Source organism: Heptranchias perlo, chromosome 1 (genome assembly GCF_035084215.1).
Source record: "Heptranchias perlo isolate sHepPer1 chromosome 1, sHepPer1.hap1, whole genome shotgun sequence".
Lineage (NCBI taxonomy): Eukaryota > Metazoa > Chordata > Chondrichthyes > Hexanchiformes > Hexanchidae > Heptranchias > Heptranchias perlo.
Window position 1 is genome coordinate 18,934,413 of NC_090325.1, and position 23,716 is coordinate 18,958,128.

At 43.6% G+C, this 23,716-nt stretch overlaps 1 protein-coding gene across 1 annotated transcript in view; it reads right to left on the reverse strand.

Annotated features, from left to right (window-relative positions):
• ctnna2 (catenin (cadherin-associated protein), alpha 2) overlaps positions 1-23,716 on the reverse strand; it is a 1,371,619-nt gene that overhangs the window by 1,014,934 nt on the left and 332,969 nt on the right. The window contains exon 7 of the mRNA XM_067981945.1: positions 5,521-5,724. Coding sequence (XP_067838046.1) covers positions 5,521-5,724 — 204 coding nt within the window. The remainder of the gene's footprint in view (positions 1-5,520; positions 5,725-23,716) is intronic.

The window sequence follows — 23,716 nt, forward strand, 5'->3', positions numbered from 1 at the left end:
TCTGCCGCCTTTCGCTCAGCCAACTTCCTAACCAAGTCCGTACTTTTCCCTCAATTCCATGGGCTTCTATCTTAGCTAACAGTCTCTGATGTGGGGCTTTATTAATTGCCTTCTGGAAGTCCATATAAATAACATCCATTGACATTCCCCTGACCACTACTTTAGTCACCTCTTCAAAAAATTCAATCAGGTTTGTCAGGCACGAATTCACGCTGGCTCTCTCTGACTAACTGAAAATTTTCGAGGTATTCAGTCACCCCACATACTCTCTTTTTGTAGCTCTTACTATCTGTTTTGTGACCCTTTGTTAACCTTTGTATCTTTCCCATTTGCCAGGATCTGTGCCATTTTTTGCCTTTTTGTATGCCCTTTCCTTACGTCTTATACTGTCCCTTACCTCTTTAGTTGTCCATGGCTGAGTTCTTGCCCCTCAGGAGTATAAACCGGTTCTGTATCATGATAAATGTTTCTTTAAACATTTCTCACTGATCATCAGTCGTTTTACCCATTAACAGATTTGCCCAGTTTATTGTGGACAGTCTCTGTCTCATCCCATTGAAGTCGGCCTTACCCAAGTCTAGAATCTTAGCAGCTGATTCACTTTTTTCCCTTTCAAACACTACATTGAACTCGATCATGTTATGATCGCTATTGGATAGATGTTCATGCACAGTTATGCTGTTAACTAAATCTGGTTCATTACTCATTACTAAATCTAGTATGGCTTGCCCCCTTGTTGCCTCCAGGACATACTGCTGTAGAAAACTATCCCGAACACACTCAAGAAATTCACTACCTTTCTGACAGTTGCTAGTTTGCTTTTCCCAATCTATGTGAAGGTTAAAGTCCCCCATTAAGACCACTATGCCTTTCTTACACGCTTGTCTAATCTCTGCATTTATACAATCTCGCACTTCAGAGCTGCTGCCAGAGGTCCTATACACAACTCCCACTATAGTCTTAGATCCTTTCCTATTTCTCAATTCAACCCATAAGGTCTCTGTTGGCTGCTTACCTCTCGTTATATCCTCCTTTATCATTGAAGTGATTTCATCTCTAATCACTAAAGCTACTCCTCCCCCTCTTCCATTTTCCCTATCTCTCCGTAGACCTTATAACCTGGTATATTTAGTTCCCAATCCTAACCATCCTGCAGCCATGTCGCAGTAATAGCTATCATGTCATACCCTCCAATTTGAATTTGTGCCTGTAGTTCATTTAATTTATTCCTTATACTTTGTATATAGAACTCTTAGTTGGGCCACACACCATAGCCTATCCTTCAGCTTTGATGCTGGGTTAATCGCTTTACACCTTCTAGTTTTCACTTTATCTGTAGTGCCTAAAGTACACTTTCTTTCTGCTGCTCTACGCTTTTCCCTTTCACTTGTTCTTGAACAACTATTTGTATTGTAAATATCCCTTGGGTCCTCCCCTCTCTTGCTGCTCTACCTTACTCTCTTCTGACTCCCCGCTCAGATTCCCATCCTCCTGCCACTCTAGTTTAAACCCTCCCCAACAGCAGTAGCAAACCCCCCTGCGAGGATATTAGTCCCGGATCTGTTGGGGTGCAACCGGTCCGGCTTGTACAGGTGCCACCTTCCCCAGAAGCGGTCCCAATTCCTCAGGAATCTAAATCCCTCCCTCCTGCACCAACCCTCCAGCCACGCATACATCTGGTCTATTCTCTTATTCCTATTCTCACTAGCATGTGACACTGGGAGTAATCCTGAGATTACTACCCTTGAAGATCCTGCTTTTTAACTTATTTCCTAACTCCTTATATTCTGCTTGCAGGACCTCATCCCTCTTTTTACCTATATCGTTGGTACCGATATGTACCACGACCTCTGGTTGTTCACCCTCTCCCTTCAGAATGTCCTGCAGTCGCTCAGTGACTGTTCTGCCATTCAATCAGATCATGGCTGATCTGTGCCTCAACTCCATTTACCTGACTTTGCTCCATATCCCATTATACCCTTAAATAACAAAAATCTATCGATCTCAGTCTTGAAAATTTTAATTCATCCAGCATCCACAGCCTTTTGGGGGTCTGAGTTCCAGATTTCCACTATCATTTGCATGAAAAAGTGCTTCCTGATTTCACTGCTAAATGGCCTAGATCTAATTTTAACATTGTGCCCCCTTGTTCTGGATTCCCCCCCAGAGGAAATAGTTTATCTGTACTTACCCTATTGAATCCCTTCATCACTTTAAACACCTCAATTAGATCATCCGTCAACCGAATACAAGCCAAGTTTATGCAAAACTCAAATATGAAATGTAAAATTATTTTACAGAAGAATCATACTACAGCATGTATCAATATGTGTTAACAATATCAAGGTTCAACAACAGTACAATGCTACCATATGACATGGCATTGGTGAGAATCTCTAAAATTCCACAAAAGTATCTGGCCCACAAAACACTTTTTAAAAACAGAATTTTGTTTCAGTTGAAACAAATGAACCAAAGTAATACTGGTATGTTCATGGCATAAACTGAACACTGCTTAGTGTCCGTAAATATGGAAACTATTTTGTGAGAACTGTGATGTGAAATTTTATGTTTGCACATGTAGAAATGGAAAAGGAAAACAAAGACTGAATGCAAGTTAAAGTTTGCATGGGGACATTTGGTGAAACTAACATGTAACTTCGTCATATACCAGAAGGTCCCAGGTTTTATTACTGGTCTGTGCTAACTAAGCTAATCTCACTCAGGGTGGCAATAAGGGTTGTAACAATTGACCTCAGTACCCTACACCAGGGAGGGAAAAAAAGAATCTGTCTGTAGAGGAGGATTAGGAGGAGGGCAAAAGAGTATCATAATAGGCACTATAAAAGATTAGCATAAAGAGAAAATTCTCGAAGCAGATATGATTTTCATACATTGATGCAGAATCTGCTGAGAACTATCCATTCTCAGGTCAATAGTTTACGCAAGCTAGTCATCAGTGAAAAGCTCCATTAGTGTTCATTAAGAGTCCTGATTACAAGCAATGTTATTTGGTTATCTAGTTTAATCACTGTCAGAGCTGCATTCTGAATTAGAGAGCTATTTAATTGGTTAAACACCAATCATTTCAACACAGACTTAATACATCTAGGAATTTTTGCATAATTTGTAATTCAGCTGAATTTATTGAGCTATATTACTCCTTTACTACAGCTGTTCCATAATTGGTTATTTGGGGAAGAAAATAATAAATTTTATTGATATATTTGTGTAAATTCAATCAGAAAACAATTACTTCAACACTCCAATTGTAATTTTGCAACTTGGACAGCAGATAAAAAATGGGAAAGATTTAAAATGCGATGATCCTGATTGCATCTAGATGCAAAGACCAAGGAAGTATATCTAGTCTGTGTTAAATTGGTCAGCCAGCTAACAAAGATAGTTAATTGAAGATCACACTGGTACGGCACCTGATTAATGGGAAGATAACCAGAGAAAAGAGCACCTGTAGAAGTATGAATGGGGAATTTGAAATATCGTAAAGACTTTCATGATGAATTGTGTTTTCCAATATGAAGGAAATCCTGCCGAATCAGATTGTTTATTTCATTTATACAGAATGTGCTGGTGCTAGTTACTACATGTGAACTTGGGCTCAGTATTGTAATAGAGGATATGGCATGGCTGAGAATATACTACAATTGTTATTTATATTATTGAGGAGGACTGCGACAAAATACAGGAAGACATTAATAAGCTTGCAGAATTGGCGTATAATTGGCAAATGAATTTCATTATAGATAAGTGTGAGGTATTACATTTTGGTAGAAAGAATAAGAGGGCCACATACTGCTTGGATAGTAAGAGTCAAAATGGGGTAGAGGAGCAGAGGGATCTGGGGGTACAAATATATGCATCATTAAAAGTAGTGACGCAGCTTAATAAAGCCATAAAAAAAACAAGCACTGGGGTTTCATTTCTAGAAGGATAGAATTGAAAAGCAGAGAAGTTATGTTAAACTTGTATAGAATCTTGATTAGACCACACTTGGAGTACTGTGAACAGTTCTGGTCTCCATATTATAAAAAGGATATGGAGGAAGGTGCAAATAAGGTTTACTAGGATCATACCAGAACTGAGAGGTTATACCTATCAGGAAAGACTGAGCAGACTGGGGCTCTTTTCTCCAGAAAAAAGACAGAGGGGTGACCTGATAAAGGTCTTTAAGATTCTGAAAGGGTTTGATAGGGTAGACGTAGCAAAGATGTTTCCACTTGCGGGGGACAGCCAGAACTAGAGGCTAAAAATATATGATAGTCACTAATAAATCCAATAGGGAATTCAGGAGAAACTTCTTTATGCAGAGAGTGGTTAGAATGTGCAACTCGCTACCACAAGGAGTAGTTGAGGTGACTAGCATAGATGCCTTTAAGGGGAAGCTAGGTAAACATACGAGGGAGAAAGGAACAGAAGGATATGCTGATATGGTTAGATAAAGTCGGGAGGGAGGAGACTCGTGTGGAGCATAAACACCTGCATGGACCTGTCAGGCTGAATGGAATGTTTCTGTGCTGCACATTCTATGTAATTCCACGAATGTATCTGACTCTGCAATGAAGTTCAGTTAACTTCTCCAAGTTATATATTGAGTCCAAGAACACTGAAGAAAACTGGTAATGTTACTGCATCATCATATCCTGTATGGATATGCCATTCTTACCAAACCCTTAAGATCATCCACTATTCCACACAAATGTTACCAATTAAAATAATAAGAATGCAAAATAGAACTCAGCAGACATACACTATGACAAAATATAATTTTAAGTTGCGCATTCATGGTCCAAAGAAGAATTCATCAGTACAAGGTATTAGATTACTTCTATAGGTCTCCAGTCAAGAAATAAAAATTTGATTAAAGTAGGCAAAACCAAGTGATCAGGTATTAAAGAAATGGAATCAGGGAGCATACCTTTTCAATGGTCATTATGAAACCATGTAGAGTTTTCCTTTAAGCATAGCATCATTATTTTCAAACAAACATTACATTGTAGTTGTAGTTGTAAACTCAGATAAAAATTGCTAAATATAGCTACATTTCCTGAGCTGTTCCTTATAGCTATGTGGATCAGAAATATTCCAATTAATTTTCTGATAATATTGAAGAATTGAAAATACTCTAGACAAATTCTGTAGAATGGAAATGCAATGAAATTTATGAAAAATAGCTGCCTGCAGTGATCAATTTCATTAAATTTGTCATTTCCAGTATACCACATCTGGAACTATTATTAATTCCCTAAATTTTCAAAAAGCACGTCATTAATAACTAATTATTGCACGATTCCTTTAACCACATCTTTTGGAGCTACTGAGAGAAATTTTCTGGTTGCATTATTCATTTTTGTCGCAAATAAATTAGTGTTAATAATTTCAAAGCCTTGAAAGCCGACTCATGCAATTGTACATGGAAGGTTGCTCCGAATGAGGATTTGTATGGAATACAGACATGAAGGATCGTAGGCCCCCACAGCAAATTGGTTTCATATAACTTACATTATTCATGTATTCAGTGAGAAGATCCTGAAGGGCCTGTCGCACAGCATTACACTCGGCCACAATTCTTTCCCGCCGGTCATCACGTGTGCACGACGAGTCTGCCATCAGTGCAGCTCCACTGATAATACTCTCCAGCCTCTCCTCCAGAGATGGCCTGTATCGCTGTTCGCTGAAGTGCATCGGATCCAAAATTATCTTGTTCTGAATGGTCAAGTATGGGAGAAAGGGGAAACAAATTATTATTATAAATGGAAAATTATTACTGTCTCCTTCTCAACTTGTAATTTGAGGTCATTCCTTTCCGCCAGCATGTTTGTCATTTACATGTCATCTCTTCACTATATGGTTATTTTAGAAATGGAACTCCCGTAGATCCAATTTTACAAAAAAAGTTACATTTTGGTTTTGGCACAGAATAAAAGAACAGGTGGTTTAAGAACAGCAAACCAAGACCAGTCGACCCTGCAAAGTCCTCCTCACTAACATCTGGGGACTTGCGCCAAAATTGGGAGAACTGTCCCACAGACTAGTCAAGCAACAGCCTGACATAGCCATACTCACAGAATCATAACTTTTAGCTGTGGAAATGCATAAAGGGATACTTGACCATATTAACTCTCTCTAATTCACCTAACTCACGAATGTGGAAATGCATGAAGGGATACTTGACCATATTAATTGATTAGCTAATTCACTTAAACTCACATAATAAAGTTTCTCACGAAAACACATAGAAGCACAATTGTGTAATTACTTTGAGTTTCTCATGCTGATAGCTGTCCTCCCTTTAGATAGAGAGGTAGCTGACTACAGGAAAAAATGACCATATAGCCTTGAGACTAGCTACAGACCTACTGATAATAAAGACAGTTTCTTAGGGAAAAGCACTTTCCCAGGCCTGCGTCCAAGATATCAAGATGGCTATGGGAACTCGTGGGTGGGTTCCCTATTTTGATTGACCAACTACCTGAGCCAATAAAGAATGTATGTGTACGCCCATAGTCTGTGACAGGTGGGCGTTGTTACTGAGCTGTATAAACGTGAGCTGTTTCTTGAACTCGACGAAGATGTATCCTCAACCATTGTCTTGAGGTGCGCTTCCACTTGTATACAAGTAAAAAATAAACTCTCTCTCTTGTACTACTTTGTTTGGGTGTTAATGCATTGTATAGAATAAGTAATATTAAGTTTCCACACAGCTAATGTCCCAGACTCTTCCATCACCATCCCTGGGTATGTCCCGTCCCACCGGCAGGACAGACCCACCAGAGGTGGCGGTACAGTGATATACAGTCAGGAGGGAGTGGCCCTGGGAGTCCTCAACATTGACTCTGGACCCCATGAAATCTCATGGCATCAGGTCAAACATGGGCATGGAAACCTCCTGCTGATTACCACCTATCACCCTCCCTCAGCTGATGAATCAGTCCTCCTCCAGTTGAACACCACTTGGAGGAAGTACTGAGGGTAGCAAGGGCACAGAATGTACTCTGGGTGGGGGACTTGAATGTCCATCACCAAGAGTGGCTCGGTAGCACCACTACTGACCGAGCTGGCCGAATCCTGAGGACATGGCTGCCAGACTGTGCCTGCGGCAGGTGGTGAGCGAACCATCACGAGGGAAAAACTTACTTGACCTCGTCCTCACCAATCTACCTGTCGCAAATGCATCTGTCCATGACAGTATTGGTAGGAGTGACCACCGCACAGTCCTCGTGGAGACGAAGTCCCGTCTTCGCACTGAGGACACCATCCAACGTATTGTATGGCACTATCACCGTGCTAAATGGGATAGATTCAGAACAGATCTAGCAGCTCAAAACTGGACATCCATGAGGTGCTGTGGGCCATCAGCAGCAGCAGAACTATATTCCACCACGATCTGTAACCTCATGGCCCGGCATATTCCTCACTCTACCATTACCAACAAACCAGGGGTTCAACCATGGTTCAATGGGGAATGTAGAAGAGCATGCCAGGAGCAGCACCAGGCGTACCTAAAAATGAGGTGCCAACCTGGTGAAGCTACAACTCAGGACTACATGCATGCTAAACAGCGGAAGCAACATGCTATAGACAGAGCTAAGCGATTCCACAACCAACAGATCAGATCAAAGCTCTGCAGTCCTGCCACATCTAGTCGTGACTTAAACAACTAACGGGAGGAGGAGGCTCTGTAAACATCCCCACCCTCTATGATGGCGGAGTCCAGCATGTGAGTGCAAAAGACAAGGCTGAAGCGTTTGCAACCATCTTCAGCCAGAAGTGCCGAGAGGATGATCCATCTCGGACTCCTCCCGATATACCCACCATCACAGAAGCCAGTCTTCAGCCAATTCAATTCACTCCACATGATATCAAGAAACGGCTGAGTGCACTGGATACAGCAAAGGCTATGGGGCCCAACAACATCTCAGATATACTGCTGAAGACTTGTGCTCCAGAACTAGCTGCGCCTCTAGCTAAGCTGTTCCAGTACAACTACAACATTGGCATCTACCTGACAATGTGGAAAATCGCCCAGGTACGTCCTGTCCACAAAAAGCAGGATAAATCCAATCTGGCCAATTACCGCCCCATCAGTCTACTCTCAATCATCAGCAAAGTGATGGAAGGTGTCGTCGACAGTGCTATCAAGCGGCACTTACTCACCAATAACCTGCTCACCGATGCTCAGTTTGGGTTCTGCTAGGACCACTCCGCTCCAGACCTGATTACGGCCTTGGTCCAAACATGGACAAAAGAGCTGAATTCCAGAGGTGAGGTGAGAGTGACTGCCCTTGACATCAAGGCAGCATTTGACCGAGTATGGCACCAAGGAGCCCTAGTATAATTGAAGTCAATGGGAATCAGGGGGGAAACTCTCCAGTGGCTGGAGTCATACCTAGAACAAAGGAAGATGGTCGTGGTTGTTGGGGGCCAATCATCTCAGTCGCAGGACATTGCTGCAGGAGTTCCTCAGAGCAGTGTCCTAGGCCCAACAATCTTCAGCTGCTTCATCAATGACCTTCCCTCCATCATAAGATCAGAAATGGGGATGTTCGCTAATGATTGCACAGTGTTCAGGTCCATTCGCAACCACTCAAATAATGAAGCAGTCCGTGCCCACATGCAGCAAGACCTGGACAACATCCAGGATTGGGTTCATAAGTGGCAAGTAACATTCGTACCAGACAAGTGCCAGGTAATGACCGTCTCCAACAAGAGAATATCTAACCACCGCCCCAAGACATTCAACGGCATTACCATCGCTGAATCCCCCACCATCAACATCCTGGGGGTCACCACTGACCAGAAGCTTAACTGGACCAGCCATATAAATAATGTGGCTACAAGAGCAGGTCAGAGGCTGGGTATTCTGCGGTGAGTGACTCACCTCCTGACTCCCCAAAGCTTTTCCACCATCTACAAGGCACAAGTCAGGAGTGTGATGGAATACTCTCCACTTGCCTGGATGAGTGCAGCACCAACAAAACTCATGAAGCTCAACACCATCCAGGACAAAGCAGCCCGCTTGATTGGCACCCCATCCACCACCCTAAACATTCACTCCCTTCACCACCGGAGCACTGTAGCTGCAGCATGTACCATCCACAGGATGCACTGCAGCAATTCGCCAAGGCTTCTTCGACAGCACCTCTCAAACCCGTGACCTCTACCACCTAGAAGGACAAGGGCAGCAGGCACATGGGAACAAATCCACCTGCACGTTCCTCTCCAAGACACACACCATCCCGACTTGGAAATATATTGCCGTTCCTTCATTGTCGCTGGGTCAAAATCCTGGAACTCCCTACCTAACAGCACTGTGGGAGATCCTTCACCACATGGACTGCAGCGGTTCAAGAAGACGGCTCACCACCACCACCTTCTCAAGGGCAATTAGGGATGGGCAATAAATGCTGGCCTTGCCAGCGACACCCACATCCCATGAACGAATAAAAAAAAATACAATATTAGCCCACAGTAGTGGAGGGTGACCTTCAACGGTAGGGAAGGATGGATCTCCAAAAGTGTCACTTTTCATCTGTCTTCAATTTTATGAGGCATTTTAGGACTTCAGTTTGGAAAAGATCAAATTATTTCTGTTTTACCATAACACTGGTTTTTCTATGGGGACAAATGCCAACAATTACCACAATTCTAAAGTGACATTAAACCAGAAAATGTTGGAAACACTCAGTAGGTGAGGCAGCATCTGGAGGGAGGAAGGTAGGGATAATGTTTCGAACATCGACCTGAAACGTTAACCAAATCTTCAGATGCTGTCTGCCCTGCTGAGTGTTTCTAGCATTTTACGGTTTTATTTCAGATTTGCAGCATCTGCTGTATTTTGCTTTTTGTTCTAAAGTTTATTTGGTTTATGGCAGCATTGCACATTAAAACACTTTTCAGTGAAAAATCGAATGCAGATTTAATTTTCCTGCTCTGAAGGTGATTTCTGTGTAACTTTAGCGTGGCCAAAGAACAGAAAAGTAAATTGTCGCAGGACATTTTTTATTTCAAGAGACCACTTTGAAGCATTTTTAACACAAAATTAACCATTACCAGTAACCAGGCTTCATTTAATAATACACATAAAAGTTGGTATACATCTTAAAAGTTTAAAAATGTACATTACTTAAAGGAAGTGGCTGAAACACCTTAAATTTAGAGTATGTTCCCAAAGTAGGTGATGGGGGCATGCGTGGAACACATCGGCCGGGATTCTCCTCTTCAGGTAGAAATCCAGCTAGGCGGAACTTCCGCCCACCCTTCGGAATCCGCCCCAACCCCAAGCCATTTCCTTGGGTCAGGGGTTATTTGTGATGCATGGCAGGCTCCCAGAGAGATCCTCTTCACACTGGAAAGAGCTTTCCAGTGTGAAGAGGATAATTGCAACGGTGCTGTAGCGGAAATGCTGCTGCAGCATTAGAGGTGGCAAGGGACCTTAGAGGGCCAGAAGCACCCCAAAGACTTATATATATTTAGTGGATCTTCCGTGGCATTGCCCATAAAAAGTCAGGGCAAAGTGAATTTCCCTTAGTGTATTAATGATGTTATAGTTATAGGCATGGAGACCTGCAGCTTCCTGAGTTTATGAAGGTCCAACTACTGGTAGTGGTATACATCTGCAGCTGTGAGGGGAAGTGGATGGAATTGTCTGCTGAATCAATCTGTAAACAGATAAAAACATGGCAGACTGCCAAAAACAGTCAGAAAAGCTTAAAAGTAAGTAATGTTGGCAGGTAAACCACTTAACAAGGCATTCGGAGGGAACAAGAAGTCCTCGAGGATGGAAAACTGGTCTCGGGCAGGGGGCAAGTGGCTGGAACAGCCTACAGAATCGATGAGAAAGTCAAGCACTCAGAAAAATTTCATGAATCATTTACTTAAGCATAGACAGAGGGGAACTGAAGGCAGAGAAAAAGAAAATGGTGAGAGGTTGTTGCAGTCTTACTGTTATCCTGGAGGAAGATTGGAAATGTTGAAAGTGACATGGAGCTGTGAAAATATTTGAACCACAGGAACTGTTCATAGTTTGATACCAGTTACAGCACAGGAGGAGGCCAGTCGGCCTATCGTGCCCATGCCAGCACTATGAAAGAGCTATTCATTTAGTCCCACTCCCCTGCCCTTTCCCCATAGCCCTGTATTTTTTTCCCTTCATCCAATTCCCTTTTGAAAGTTAATATTGAATCTGCTTCCACCACCATTTCAGGCAGTGCATTCCAGATCATTACAACTCGCTGCGTAAAAAAATGTTTCCTCATGTCATCTTGGCTCTTTTACCAATCACCTTGAATCTGTGTCCTCTAGTTACCGACCCTTCTGCCACTGTAAACAGTTTCTCCTTATTTACTTGATCAAAACCGATCATGATTTTGAACAGCTCTATCAAATCTCCCCTTAACCTTCTCTGTTCTAAGGAGAACAACCCCAGCTTCTCCAATCTCTCCACTTAACTGAAGTCCCTCATCCCTGGCAACATTCTAGTAAATCTCTCCTGCATCCTCTCTAAAACTTTGACATCTTTCCTAAAGCGTGGTGCCCAGAACTGAACACAATATTCCAGCTGAGGCCTATCCAGTGTTTTATAAAAGTTTAGCATAACTTCTTGCTTTTGTACTCTATGCCTCTATTAATAAAGCCCAGGATCCCACATGCTTTTTTAACATCCTTCTCAACTTGTCCTGGCATCTTCAAAGATTTGCATGTGTACACCCCCATGTCTCTCTGTTCCAGCACCCCCTTTAAAATTGTGCCATTTTGTTTATATTGCCTGTCCTCATTCTTCCTACCAAAATGCATCACTTCACACTTCTCTGCGTTAAATTTCATCTGCCACGTGTCTGACCACTTCATCAGTCTGTCTATGTCCTCCTGAAGTCTGTTACTATATTTCCAAGTTTCGTGTCATCTGCAAACTTTGAAATTATACCCTCTATACCCAAGTCCAGGTCATCAATATATATCAAAAAGAACAGTTATGTAGGCAAACACAGTAACGATTTTGTGAAGCCAGATCTACAAATATAAATAAGTTGCATGACAAGCAAATGAATTTTGGTGGTATTATTCAGGGAGGAATGTTGGCCAAGATATTAAAAAACTCCCTGATCTTCTTTTAATTGTGCAATGGCATTAGTATGGATGGAGCTAAGAAATAACAAGCGACAGAAAACATTTGTGGGAATAGTTCATTGGTCTCCTAACAGTATTTATAGTGTTGGACAGAGTATAAACCAGGAAATTAGAGGAGCATGTAACAAGGGTAATGCAATAATCATGGGGGACTTTAATCTTCATATAGACTGGGCAAACCAAATTGGCAAAAGTAATTTGGAGGACGAGTTCATGGAATGCATCCGAGATAGTTTTCGAGAACAAGTCAAGGAACCAACTAGGGAACAGGCTATTTTAGATCTAGTATTGTGTAATGAGACGGGTTAATTAGTAATCTTATAGTTAACGATCCTCTGGGGCTGAGTTATCATAAACTCAATATGAAATTCTACCATGTTGAGAGTGATGTAGTTAAGTCCGAAACAAGGGTCTTAAATTTAAACAAAGCCAATTTTTTTTTATCCGTTCATGGGATGTGGGCGTCGCTGGCAAGGCCAGCATTTATTGCCATCCGTAATTGCCCTTGAGAAGATGGTGGTGAGCCACCTTCTTGAACCGTTGCAGTCCACGTGGTAGGGAGTTCCAGGATTTTGACCCAGCGACGATGAAAGAACAGCAATATATTTCCAAGTCGGGATGGTGTGTGACTTGGAGGGGAGCGTGCAGGTGGTGTTGTCCCCATGTGCCTGCTGCCCTTGTCCTTCTAGGTGGTAGAGGTCACGGGTTTGAGAGGTGCTGTCAAAGAAGCCTTGGCGAGTTGCTGCAGTGCATCCTGTGGATGGTACACACTGCAGCCACAGTGCGCCGATGGTGAAGGGAATGAATGTTTAGGGTGGTGGATGGGATGCCAATCAAGCGGGCTGCTTTGTCCTGGATGGTATCAAGCTTCTTGAGTGTTGTTGGAGCTGCACTCATCCAGGCAAGTGGAGAGTATTCCATCACACTCCTGACTTGTGCCTTGTAGATGGTGGAAAGGCTTTGGGGAGTCAGGAGGTGAGTCATTCGCTGCAGAGTACCCAGCCTCTGACCTGCTCTTGTAGCCACAGTATTTATGTGGCTGGTCCAGTTAAGTTTCTGGTCAATGGTGACCCCCAGGATGTTGATGGTGGGGGATTCGGCGATGGTAATGCCGTTGAATGCCATCCTTACCCGATCTGGTCTATATGTGATTGATGGCTTGATTGGCACCTCATTCACCACCCTAAACAATCACTCCAGGGGCATAGATTTAAAGTGATTGGTAGAAGGATTAGAGGGGAGCTGAGGAAATTTTTATTCACCCAGAGGGTGGTTGGGATCTGGAACTCACTGCCTGAAAGGGTGGTAGAGGCAGAAACCCTCAACTCATTTAAAAAGTACTTGGATGTGCACCTGAAGTGCCGTGACCTACAAGGCTAAGGACGAAGTACTGGAAAGTGGGATTAGGCTGGATGGCTCATTTTTAGCCGGCACGGACATGATGGGCCGAATGGCCTACTTCTGTGCCGTAAATTGTCTATGATCCTAATACTGTCCCCAGAATGTTTTCCAATAATTTGCCCACCACCGATGTTAGGCTGACTGGCCTGTAATTACTCAGTCTATCCCTTTCTCTCTTTTTGAGCAACAGTACAACGTTAGCAGTCCTCCAGTCCACCGGCACCACGCCTGTAGCCAGAGAGGATTGGAAAATGTTGGTCAGAACCTCTGCTACTTGCTTCTCTTAACAGCCTGGGATACATTTCATCTGGGCCTGGCAATCTATCTAATTTTGAAGATGCTAAACCTCTTAATATTTGCTTTCTCACTATGTTTATCCCATCCAATATTTCACACTCCTCCTCAACTAATTGTAAACAATTTTACAACACCAAGTTATAGTCCAGCAATTTTATTTTAAATTCACAAGCTTTCGGAGGCTTCCTCCTTCGTCAGGTAAATGTTTACATTTACCTGACGAAGGAGGAAGCCTCCGAAAGCTTGTGAATTTAAAATAAAATTGCTGGACTATAACTTGGTGTTGTAAAATTGTTTACAATTGTCAACCCCAGTCCATCACCGGCATCTCCACATCATGACTCCTCAACTAAAGCATCTGCTTCGTCCTCCTCTTTTACGAACACAGAAGCAAAGTATTCTTTAAGAACCATACCCAAGTCTTCCACCTCCACACACAAGTTACCTTTTTGTTTTCTAATCGGCCCTACTTTTTCCTTGGTTAGCCTCTTGCTCTTTATGTATTCATAAAACACACCAGAAATCGAGGGGAAACAAGAGTCTAATGAGAGTGAGGAACTTATCGTAATTAATATTAGTAAAGAAAAAGTGCTGGAGAAATTAATGGGACTAAAAGCCGGCAAATCCCCTGGACCTGATGGCCTACATCCTAGGGTTTTAAAAGAGGTGGCTTCAGAGATAGTGGATGCATTGGTTTTGATCTTCCACAATTCTTTAGATTCTACAACAGTCCCCATGGATTGGAAGGTAGCAAATGTTACACCGCTATTCAAAAAAAAGAGGGAGAGAAAACAAGGAATTATAGGCCAGGTAGCCTGACATCAGTCGTCGGGAAAATGCTAGAATTTATTATTAAGGACGTAGTAAAAGGGCACTTAGAATATCATATGATTAGGCAGAATCAGTGGATGTTGTACATTTGGATTTTCAAAAGGCATTCGATAAGGTGCCACACAAGAGGTTTTTGCGTAAGATTAGGGCTCATGGGATTGGGGGTAATATATTAGCATGCGTTGAGGATTGGTTAATGGACAGAAAACAGAGAGTGGGAATAAACGGGTCAGTTTCGGTTTGGCAGTTTGTAACTAGTGGGCTGCCCCAAGGGTCAGTGCTTGGGCATTAGCTGTTTACAATAGATATCAATGACTTAGATGAGGGGACCTTGTGTATTGTATCCAAGTTTGCTGATGATACAAAGCTATGTGGGAAGGTAAGCTGTGAGGAGGACGCAAAGAGGCTACAAAGGGATGTAGACAGGTTAAGTGAGTGGGTGAGAAGTGGTATAATGTGGGGAAATGTGAATATTTTTTTTAACAGGTTAGAGACTAAAAAATGTTGGTAGTCAGAGGTATTTTGGGTTCCTGTACACAAATAACAGAAAGTTAACATGCTGGTACAGCAAGCAATTAGGAAGGCAAATGGTATATTAGCCTTTATTGTAAGGGGATTGGAGTATAAGAGTAAGGAGGTCTTACTGCAATTATATAGGGCTCTGGTGAGACCACACCTGGAGTACTGTGTATAGTTTTGGTCTCCTTACCGAAGGAAGGATATACTTGCCTTAGAGGGGGTGCAACAAAGGTTCACTAGATTGATTCCTGGGATGAGAGGGTTGTCCTATGGGGAGAGATTGAGTAGAATGGGCCTATATACTCTGGAGTTTAGAAGAATGAAAGGGAATCTCATTAAAACGTATAAAATTCTTAGAGGGCTTGACAGGGTAAATGCTGAGAGGCTGTTTCCCCTAGCTGGACAGTCCAGAACTTAACAGTCATGGTCTCAAGATAAGGGGTTGGCCATTTAGGACTGAGATAAGGAAAAATTTCTTCACTCAGCGGGTGGTGAATCTTTGGAATTCTCTACCCCAGAGGGCTGTGGATGCTCAGTCTTTGAGTATATTCAAGGCTGAGATCGATAGATTTTTGAACATTAAGGGAATTAAGGAATATGGCGATAGGGTGGGAAAGTGGAGTTCAGGTAGAAGATCAGCCATGACCTTATTGAATGACCGTATGGCCTACTCCTGCTTCTATTTCTTATATTCTTATGTAATGGAATTTTTAGCATGCTCATCAACCATCAAAATAAGCACTGATGACCCACAATTGAATGTGTACTCTGAAGAGGATATCTCTTACAATGCAGCACTTCCTCAGTACTGCACTGGGGTAATCAGCCTAGGTTGTGTGCTTAAGTCCTCAAGTGCAGCTTGAACCCAGGGCAAGAGGTCTATCAACCAAGTCACGCTGACAGACTAACATTAATAACTAACATCTCCTAAGTCACAAAACATAGAAAGCATCATTACGTTCTTCGACGCACCTCCCAAACCTGTGACCTCTACCACCTAGAAGGACAAGGACAGCAGGCACATGGGAATGACACCACCTGCATGTTCCCCTCCAGATCACACACCATCCCGACTTGGAAATATATCGCCATTCCTTCATCGTCGCTGGGTCAAAATCCTGGAACTCCCTTCCTAACAGCACTGTGGGAGAACCTTCACCACACCGACTGCAACAGTTCAAGGCGGCGGCTCATCACCACTTTCTCAAGGGCAATTAGGGATGGGCAATAAATGCTGGCCTTGCCAGCGACGCCCACATCCTATCAACGAATAAAAAAAACATTGAAGGAAAATATACTGTGATGCTAACACTTTTCTTAATGATTCTGTCAGTTTTCAAAAAGCATTATGGTAATTTATACAGAAAGCGTGACTGATTAAAGTAATTTAAAACAAATTAAATAGAACTACTGTAAAGACTATCCTTAAACCTTATATCTGCAGATACAATCGTCAAATCTTTATTTTTAGATTCCTAATTTACATTTAATGCAGTTCCATTCTCATCAGCATTGTTTCCTATGTCAAAATTGAGCCAATTCCTATCTATCAATGTATGTAGGGAAAAGATCATTAAGGCTCATTAATTTTGTACCCATATCCTCTCATTCTACAAGTACAATATAAAGAAGAAAGATATTTCACTGAATTGCCATATAATCTCATTATAAAATAATATGTCTTTCCTGATTATTGGTGTCTCTAAGATTTTATTGCTGTAGTTTATGCTTAATGTAATCCAGTTATGAAGGAAGATGTATTCTTTGTTTATTATTGGTATCTCTGTCAGCCTTTATTACTATGATTTATGCTTTAACATGTTATTTAGGCACAACCTGGTAACTGACATTTACTGCAGGAATCTTTTTGAAGGGACATTATTCCAATTCACAATGTCCCTGAAAAAGGACTTTAAGGTGACACATATGGGACTTTTAACAAAATACCTGCTTGCGGACTTTTTCCGCCCAGCAATTTGAAACCATAAACCACCACAAAGAACAACTGTGAAACAACGATAAGTGTACAGATAACTTCGCTCCTCCAATGACTTCATGGCTGTTGCCACTTACGTCCATCTGACATTAAAACCTGAATGAGCCAAAACTTCCTTCTCATTGTCAGCAACAAAAAGGCCATCAATTGTCACTCCCAAAATCCTAAGCTCCTCCCTCCTGCTCACTAAGCATTTGCTATCCACTGTCCTGTGAAATACTCTGACATTTCTCTATATTTGTAATGAGTTCTATCGAGATGCAAGTTATTGTTGATGAGCTTATTTAGGAATGCAAGCTTTTTACCCTGCATTATTAGCATTTTAGGGAAATCAGATTGTTCTTTTACAAACAATCATTATGACTTATAATTTTTAACTTTCCATTGGGATCTGAATGATATCTACAAACCAGTTTCAAATATTTATCAGCAAAGAAACTTTCACAGTGTACCCATTCTTTTAGAATAGTCACTTCAGTGTAATGTATCCAAGTTTGCTGACTATACAAAGCTACGTGGGAAAGTAAGCTGTGAGGAGAACACAGAGTCTGCAAAGGGATATAGGCCCCGATATTATCAGGGAGGCGGGATAGCGGGGGGTGGGGGGGGCAACTGGGCGCGTGGGCAACCCTCCCAGTAAAATCCATTCGTTCCCCACGCGATCGTGGATATATTGAAGCTTCCGAGTTTCCTGTCGTCAACCTGCACAGCGGGCGGACTGCGCACCCGCATTACAGGATTTCAGTAGGAGGAGCCCTATTTAAAGAAGCAGTCCTCAAAAGCTACTCCTGCAGCAAACAACCAAAATTATAGAATGGACCAGACCAGGGGAAAGGCTGCTCCCAGAATTACCGATGCCTCACTCCAGGTCTGACTGGATGGGGTGAGGAGGAGGAGGGATATTTTCTACCCGGAGGACAGGAGGAAGTGGCCTGTCTCTGCCACAAAGGCGGCCTGGCTCGAGTTGGCAGAGGAGGTCACCAGCAGCAGCAACACCTCCCGCACATGGATACAGTGCAGGAAGCACTTCAATGACTTAACCAGGTCAGCCAAAGTGAGTACACTTACTCATTCTCCTACACTCCGTCTTCCACATCACCGCCCCCACCCCACAACTCCTTCTACACTACCAACACTACTCTATCACAGCACTCCTCACACCCACTCAAACCTCATCCTCAACTTACCTGCACTTACTCACCTCCCCTGTACTCATCCCATCACTACCACTCAACCCAATCCTCATACAATGTCATGGCTCGGTCTCATACTCACCCTCTGATGCATCTCTTTCACGGTCAGCCTCACCCAAACCAATGCATTCAGCGGTTGGCCACGTCATCATCCCTCACTCACGTCTCTCTACTTTCTCCCCTTATAGAAGAGAGCCCAGAATGCACGGGAGAGGGTGAAGTCCAGAGGGGGGCCGCAACATCTGGTTGTCCTCACAGACACAGAGCAGGAGGCTCTGGAACTAAGTCGCACCCTCGAGTGCCAGTCTGTCGGGGACGCCGAAACTGGCACCCGACAAACGGCTGGTGACAGAGCTTTGACATTCAGCACTCACAACAGCAAATGATGTTAACATGCCATCTTCAGCACCTCAACATCTGTCATCATGCTTAATATTGCCTTCTGTTCTCTTACAGGGCCTTCAGCGACTGCCGTGATGGCGGAGGGCGATTCCTCAGAGGACCTGCCGGCCTATGAGGGGGCACTGTCACATCTGAGTGAGCCATCCACCAGCGCAGATACCACACCTCGGTGGGTCCCCGTCCTCACTTAGTTGGGGTCGCACATGGTGAGTCACCACACACGTGAGCACGAGCAGACACTGGTGGCAGGGGCAGCTGTGGAGAGTCCGCGTTGGTGGGAGCACTCTTCTCCAGGTTCTGCTCAGCTGGACACAGATGCTGAAACCTAGGGGCCATCCGTGAAAAGGAGAATGATCGAGGGGCAGCAGCGCATTTGCATGGTGCTGGAACAAGTGCCACGCGCACTCTCCACAATTGTGCACAGGATGGAGGAGTCCAACTCCTGCATGAGTGGAATGGTGGCACAGGTGCAGGAGGGAATCTCTGAGATACTGTCACAGGGACGTGAGGGCATCTCTGAGATAGTGTCATGGGTAAGTGCGGGGATGTCTGCGATGGCAGGAAGGCTAGCCTCCATGGAACCCCCACAACAGCCCTTCGGACTCAGGGTGAGCAACTTTATGCCACCTATAACAGGCAGGCAGATACTCTGGCACTGGCCTTACAAGGCTTCACACATGTCCTCCAAACTGTTGTACAGCAGGGTGGTAGGAGTGATGTGGGCCTGGCCCAGGAGAGGGATGATGGCGAAAGGGGACATGGAAGTCTCACCCGTTGCCCCCCCTCAACCAGTATCCGCAATGCTGCCTCCTCTCCAGGTGGCCGAGTCTGCCCCTACACAGGTGCAGGTGGAGTAGTCTTTGGAGGGGCCCTCACGGGCACCGAAACCCAGAGGGTGTAGGCCCAAAGAATCTAATCGGTCAGGGCATGACCCAGAGCAACCTGCCACTACCTCTGCTGCAGCCACAGGGGAAACACCACGTCGGAGTAGTCGAAAGCGTAAGGCAAAGGTTTTGTGAGCACGAAGGGGATGCACAAGGGTGTTTGACGGTTTGACGTTTTTTATTTATATTTGATTTTTATTAATGGAACATTAAATATTATTATTGTCACCACTACTGCCATGTCTTGGCCATTCTTGACTGGCTTGTGTAATAAGTCCCTTTCATAAGGTTCACCATGAACACCCACACTTGATGCCACCCATTGGGTCACCCTACAGTGGGTATATGTGAAGTTGCACGACTATTTTGTGCAGGTGCCTGTGGCGCAGCACTATGTTGTGGAGCTCCACGTGGCGGAGGTGGACAGCGTACCTGGCGAGGCTGGTGAAGTTGCTCGTCCTCAGATGAAGTGATGGTGCAGCTATGGCGCCCCCTCATCCTGACAATGGAGTTGAGGGGGTCCGCAAAGAAGGTAAATGTGTTTGCACAACAGAGTTTAGGGTATAAATTAAGCATTTTGAGTGGAAAGACAAAGGTGTTGCAGCCAAAACTTTGTCTGAAGTGACAGAATGCCCGGCTGCAATACATGAGGTTTTCCCCCCCACCCGTCAAATAATCCTTTACATCTCCCACTGGCTGCTGGCTGAAACAAGTCTGCTCCAACAGGGAGTGTTTCCCACAGCACGGAAACACGCTGAGGATCCTTCAAAATTGCACCCCTGCCAAAATCTCCAGTCAATGAGGTCTGTCAAGTACCTCAAGCATCTAACTAACTATCTAAAGCAGCATCTCGCTGGCTTTAATTGCCGGTGGGAGTCCCGCATTCGGGAGCTGCGTGCGCACCCGAACGCATCACTGGGGAACCCGGAAGTCAGCAGGTTGTAGCCGGGCTCCGAACCCGCTCCGGGATTCCGCCATTTTAGGAGCCCCCCCGCCCCCAACGCACCCGCTCGGCCATCTGAAAATCATCCCCATAGACAGGTTAAGTGAGTAATCAAGAAGGTGGCAGATGGAGTATAATGTGGGGAAATGTGAGGTTATTCACTTTGGTAGGAAGAATAGAAAAACAGAATATTTTTTAAATGGTGAGAAACTATTAAATGTTGGTGTTCAGAGAGATTTGGGTGTCCTTGTACACGAAACACAGAAAGTTAACGTGCAGGTAAATGGTATGTTGGCCTTTATTGCAAGGGGGTTGGAGTACAAGAGTAAGGAAGTCTTGCTGCAATTGTACAGGGCTTTGGTGAGACCTCACCTGGAGTACTGTGTATAGTTTTGGTCTCTTTATCTAAGGAAAGATATACTTGCCTTCGGGGCGGTGCAACAAAGGTTCACTAGAATCATTCCTGGGATGAGAGGGTTGTCCTATGTTGCCCCTAGAATGGGCCTATACTCTTTGGAGTTTAGAAGAATGAAGAGGTGATCTCATTGAAACATGTAAGATTCTGAGGGGGCTTGACAGGATAGATGGTGAGAGGTTGTTTCCCCAGTTGGAGAGTCTAGAACTAGGGGGGATAGTCACAGAATAAGGGGTCAGCAATTTAAGACTGAGATGAGGAGGAATTTCTTCACTCAGATGGTGGTGAATCTTTGGAATTCTGTATCTCAGAGGGCTGTGGCGGCTCAGTCTTTGAGTATAATGAAGGCTGAGATTGTTAAATTTTTGGACTCTCGGAGAATGAAGGGATCAGGCTGGAAAGTGGAGTTGAGGTCGAAGATCACCCATGATCTTACTGAATGACAGAGCAGGCTTGAGAGGTCTTATGGCCCACTCCTGATCTTATTTCTTATGTTCTTAACTGTATTCTTTGTTTTTAAAAAAGAGAAACAATGTTGAAATGGTGATAATGGAGATTTCCAATTATTATTTTAGTCATGAATACTTCTTGCTTTGATGTTCAGTAAAAAAAAACGTGCAGGAGGACCTTCAGATGCTATTAAAATTCTATGCTCATGGTCATTTTTTAATAGAATACAAGCAGCTATCACCAATGAAATATTTAATGTCATAAAACCAAGATATTGGATGAAGGAAGACATGCTACCCTCAATACAAAATAAATCACATCACAGAAACAGTTATGCCTTGCTCTTGAAAATGACATTTCAGCAAGAACCAAGGTTTAAAAAATGAGCAGCTATTATCTTAGTCAGTTAAAACACATTATTCACGCATTAAAGTACTTCAGAAATGGACATTGCATTTAGAACTTGCACGCACTTTAATTTAATCTTTTGACGAATCTATTTTTCCAATGTACTGGTTAGAGACGGCTAACTAATTTTTTTTGTAATTCAGGCATGTTAAATTGAGATTAATTTTTGCCTTTTGCTAAAAAATTGAATTTTTCTGTTAATAGAAATCTGAACCAAGTCACTACTGTACTTGTTTAAGAGAGCTTGAGCACAGAGAATGGGAAAGACAGAGAGTGAACCTCTAACGGAATGAAGTACTAACAGAATGAGGACATTCAACTGGGAATTTGGTGAGTGTGGGAATTAGGTTCTAAATGATTTAAACCAAAGAACTATAGATTAAGACTGAGCGGAGCATAAAGGGAGCCACACGAGGAAACCAAACAAGGCAAGGAAGAGAGCCGAGGGTAAGTCAGTAAATATTTAGTTCATTGGTTAGTGTTTTTTAAGTAGTTAGTGTTTTGGTGTCAGATAAACAGAAAAGTGCCTTAAAGCTAAACAAACAGTTTAAATAACTGTTAGCTAACATGGCAGGGAAGCTGGGGCACGTTGCATGCACATCCTGTGTCATGGGGAAATCCAGAACACTGGGTGTGTCCTGGAAAACCACATGTGCAGGAAGTGCCGCCAACTGCTCGAGCTCAGAGTTTCTGAGCTTGAGGGACAGCTGGTCTCACTACAGTGCATACAGGAAGCTGAGAGTTTCATGGTTAGCACGTTTCAGGAGGTGGTCACCCCGCAGCTACAGAGAGTTCAGGCGGAGAGGGAATGGGTGACCACCAGACAGACTAGAAGGAACAGACCAGCAGTGCAGGACTCCCCTGGGAGCGTGGCACTCTCAAACCAATATTCAGTAACCTCGGACGAGCGCAGTCAGGAGTAAATCCAAGGCACTGTGGGAGACTCGGTCGCACAGGGAGGCAAATGAAATGCAGATGTTATAGGGGATTCGATAGTCGGGGGATAGACAGGCATTTCTGCAAACACCGAAGTGAATCCTGCATGGTGAGTTGCCTCCCTGGTGCCAGGGTAATGGACAACACCGAGAGGGTGCAGAACATTTTGCGGGGGGAAGGGGGAACAGCCAGAAGTCGTGGTCCATGTGGGAACCAATGACATAGTATGGAAATAGATCAAGGTCCTGCAGTCAGAGTTTCAGCAGCTAGGGAGGAAGTTAAAAAGCAGGACCTCAAAAGTAGTAATCTCTGTATTACTCCCAGTGCTACGTGCTAGTGATTACCAGAATAGTAGGATAACACAGGTTGATGCGTGGCTGGACCAATGCTGCAGGATTCCTGAGGCAATGGGACCAGTTCTGGGGCAAGAGGGATTTGTTCAAGATGAACTGGTTGTATCTTGAGGGAACCAACGTCCTTGCAGGGAGGTTAACTAGTGCTGTGGGGGAGGATATAAACTAATTTGGCAGGGGGATGGGCACCAGGATGAAACAGTAGAGAGGAGAAACAAGGTGCACAGAGGACTGGGACAGACAAGTAGCACTACAGTAAAGAATAGTTCAGAAATAGGAGGAATCAGACGGGGGCATATGCAAGGCAGTTTAAAATTAGATTGGAGTGCATGTGCGTAAATGCACGTAGCATGGTAAATAAGCTTGGTGAGCTGCCCCGTGAGGCTCACGTCGCCAAATGGGACTATGATATCGTGGCAATAACAGAGAACTGGCTCAAAGAAGGGGAGCATTGGGTACTTAATATTCCTGGCTACAAGGTATTCAGGAAAGATAAGGAAGGAAAGAAAGGAAGGTAGGTGGCAGTATCGATCAAAGAAAT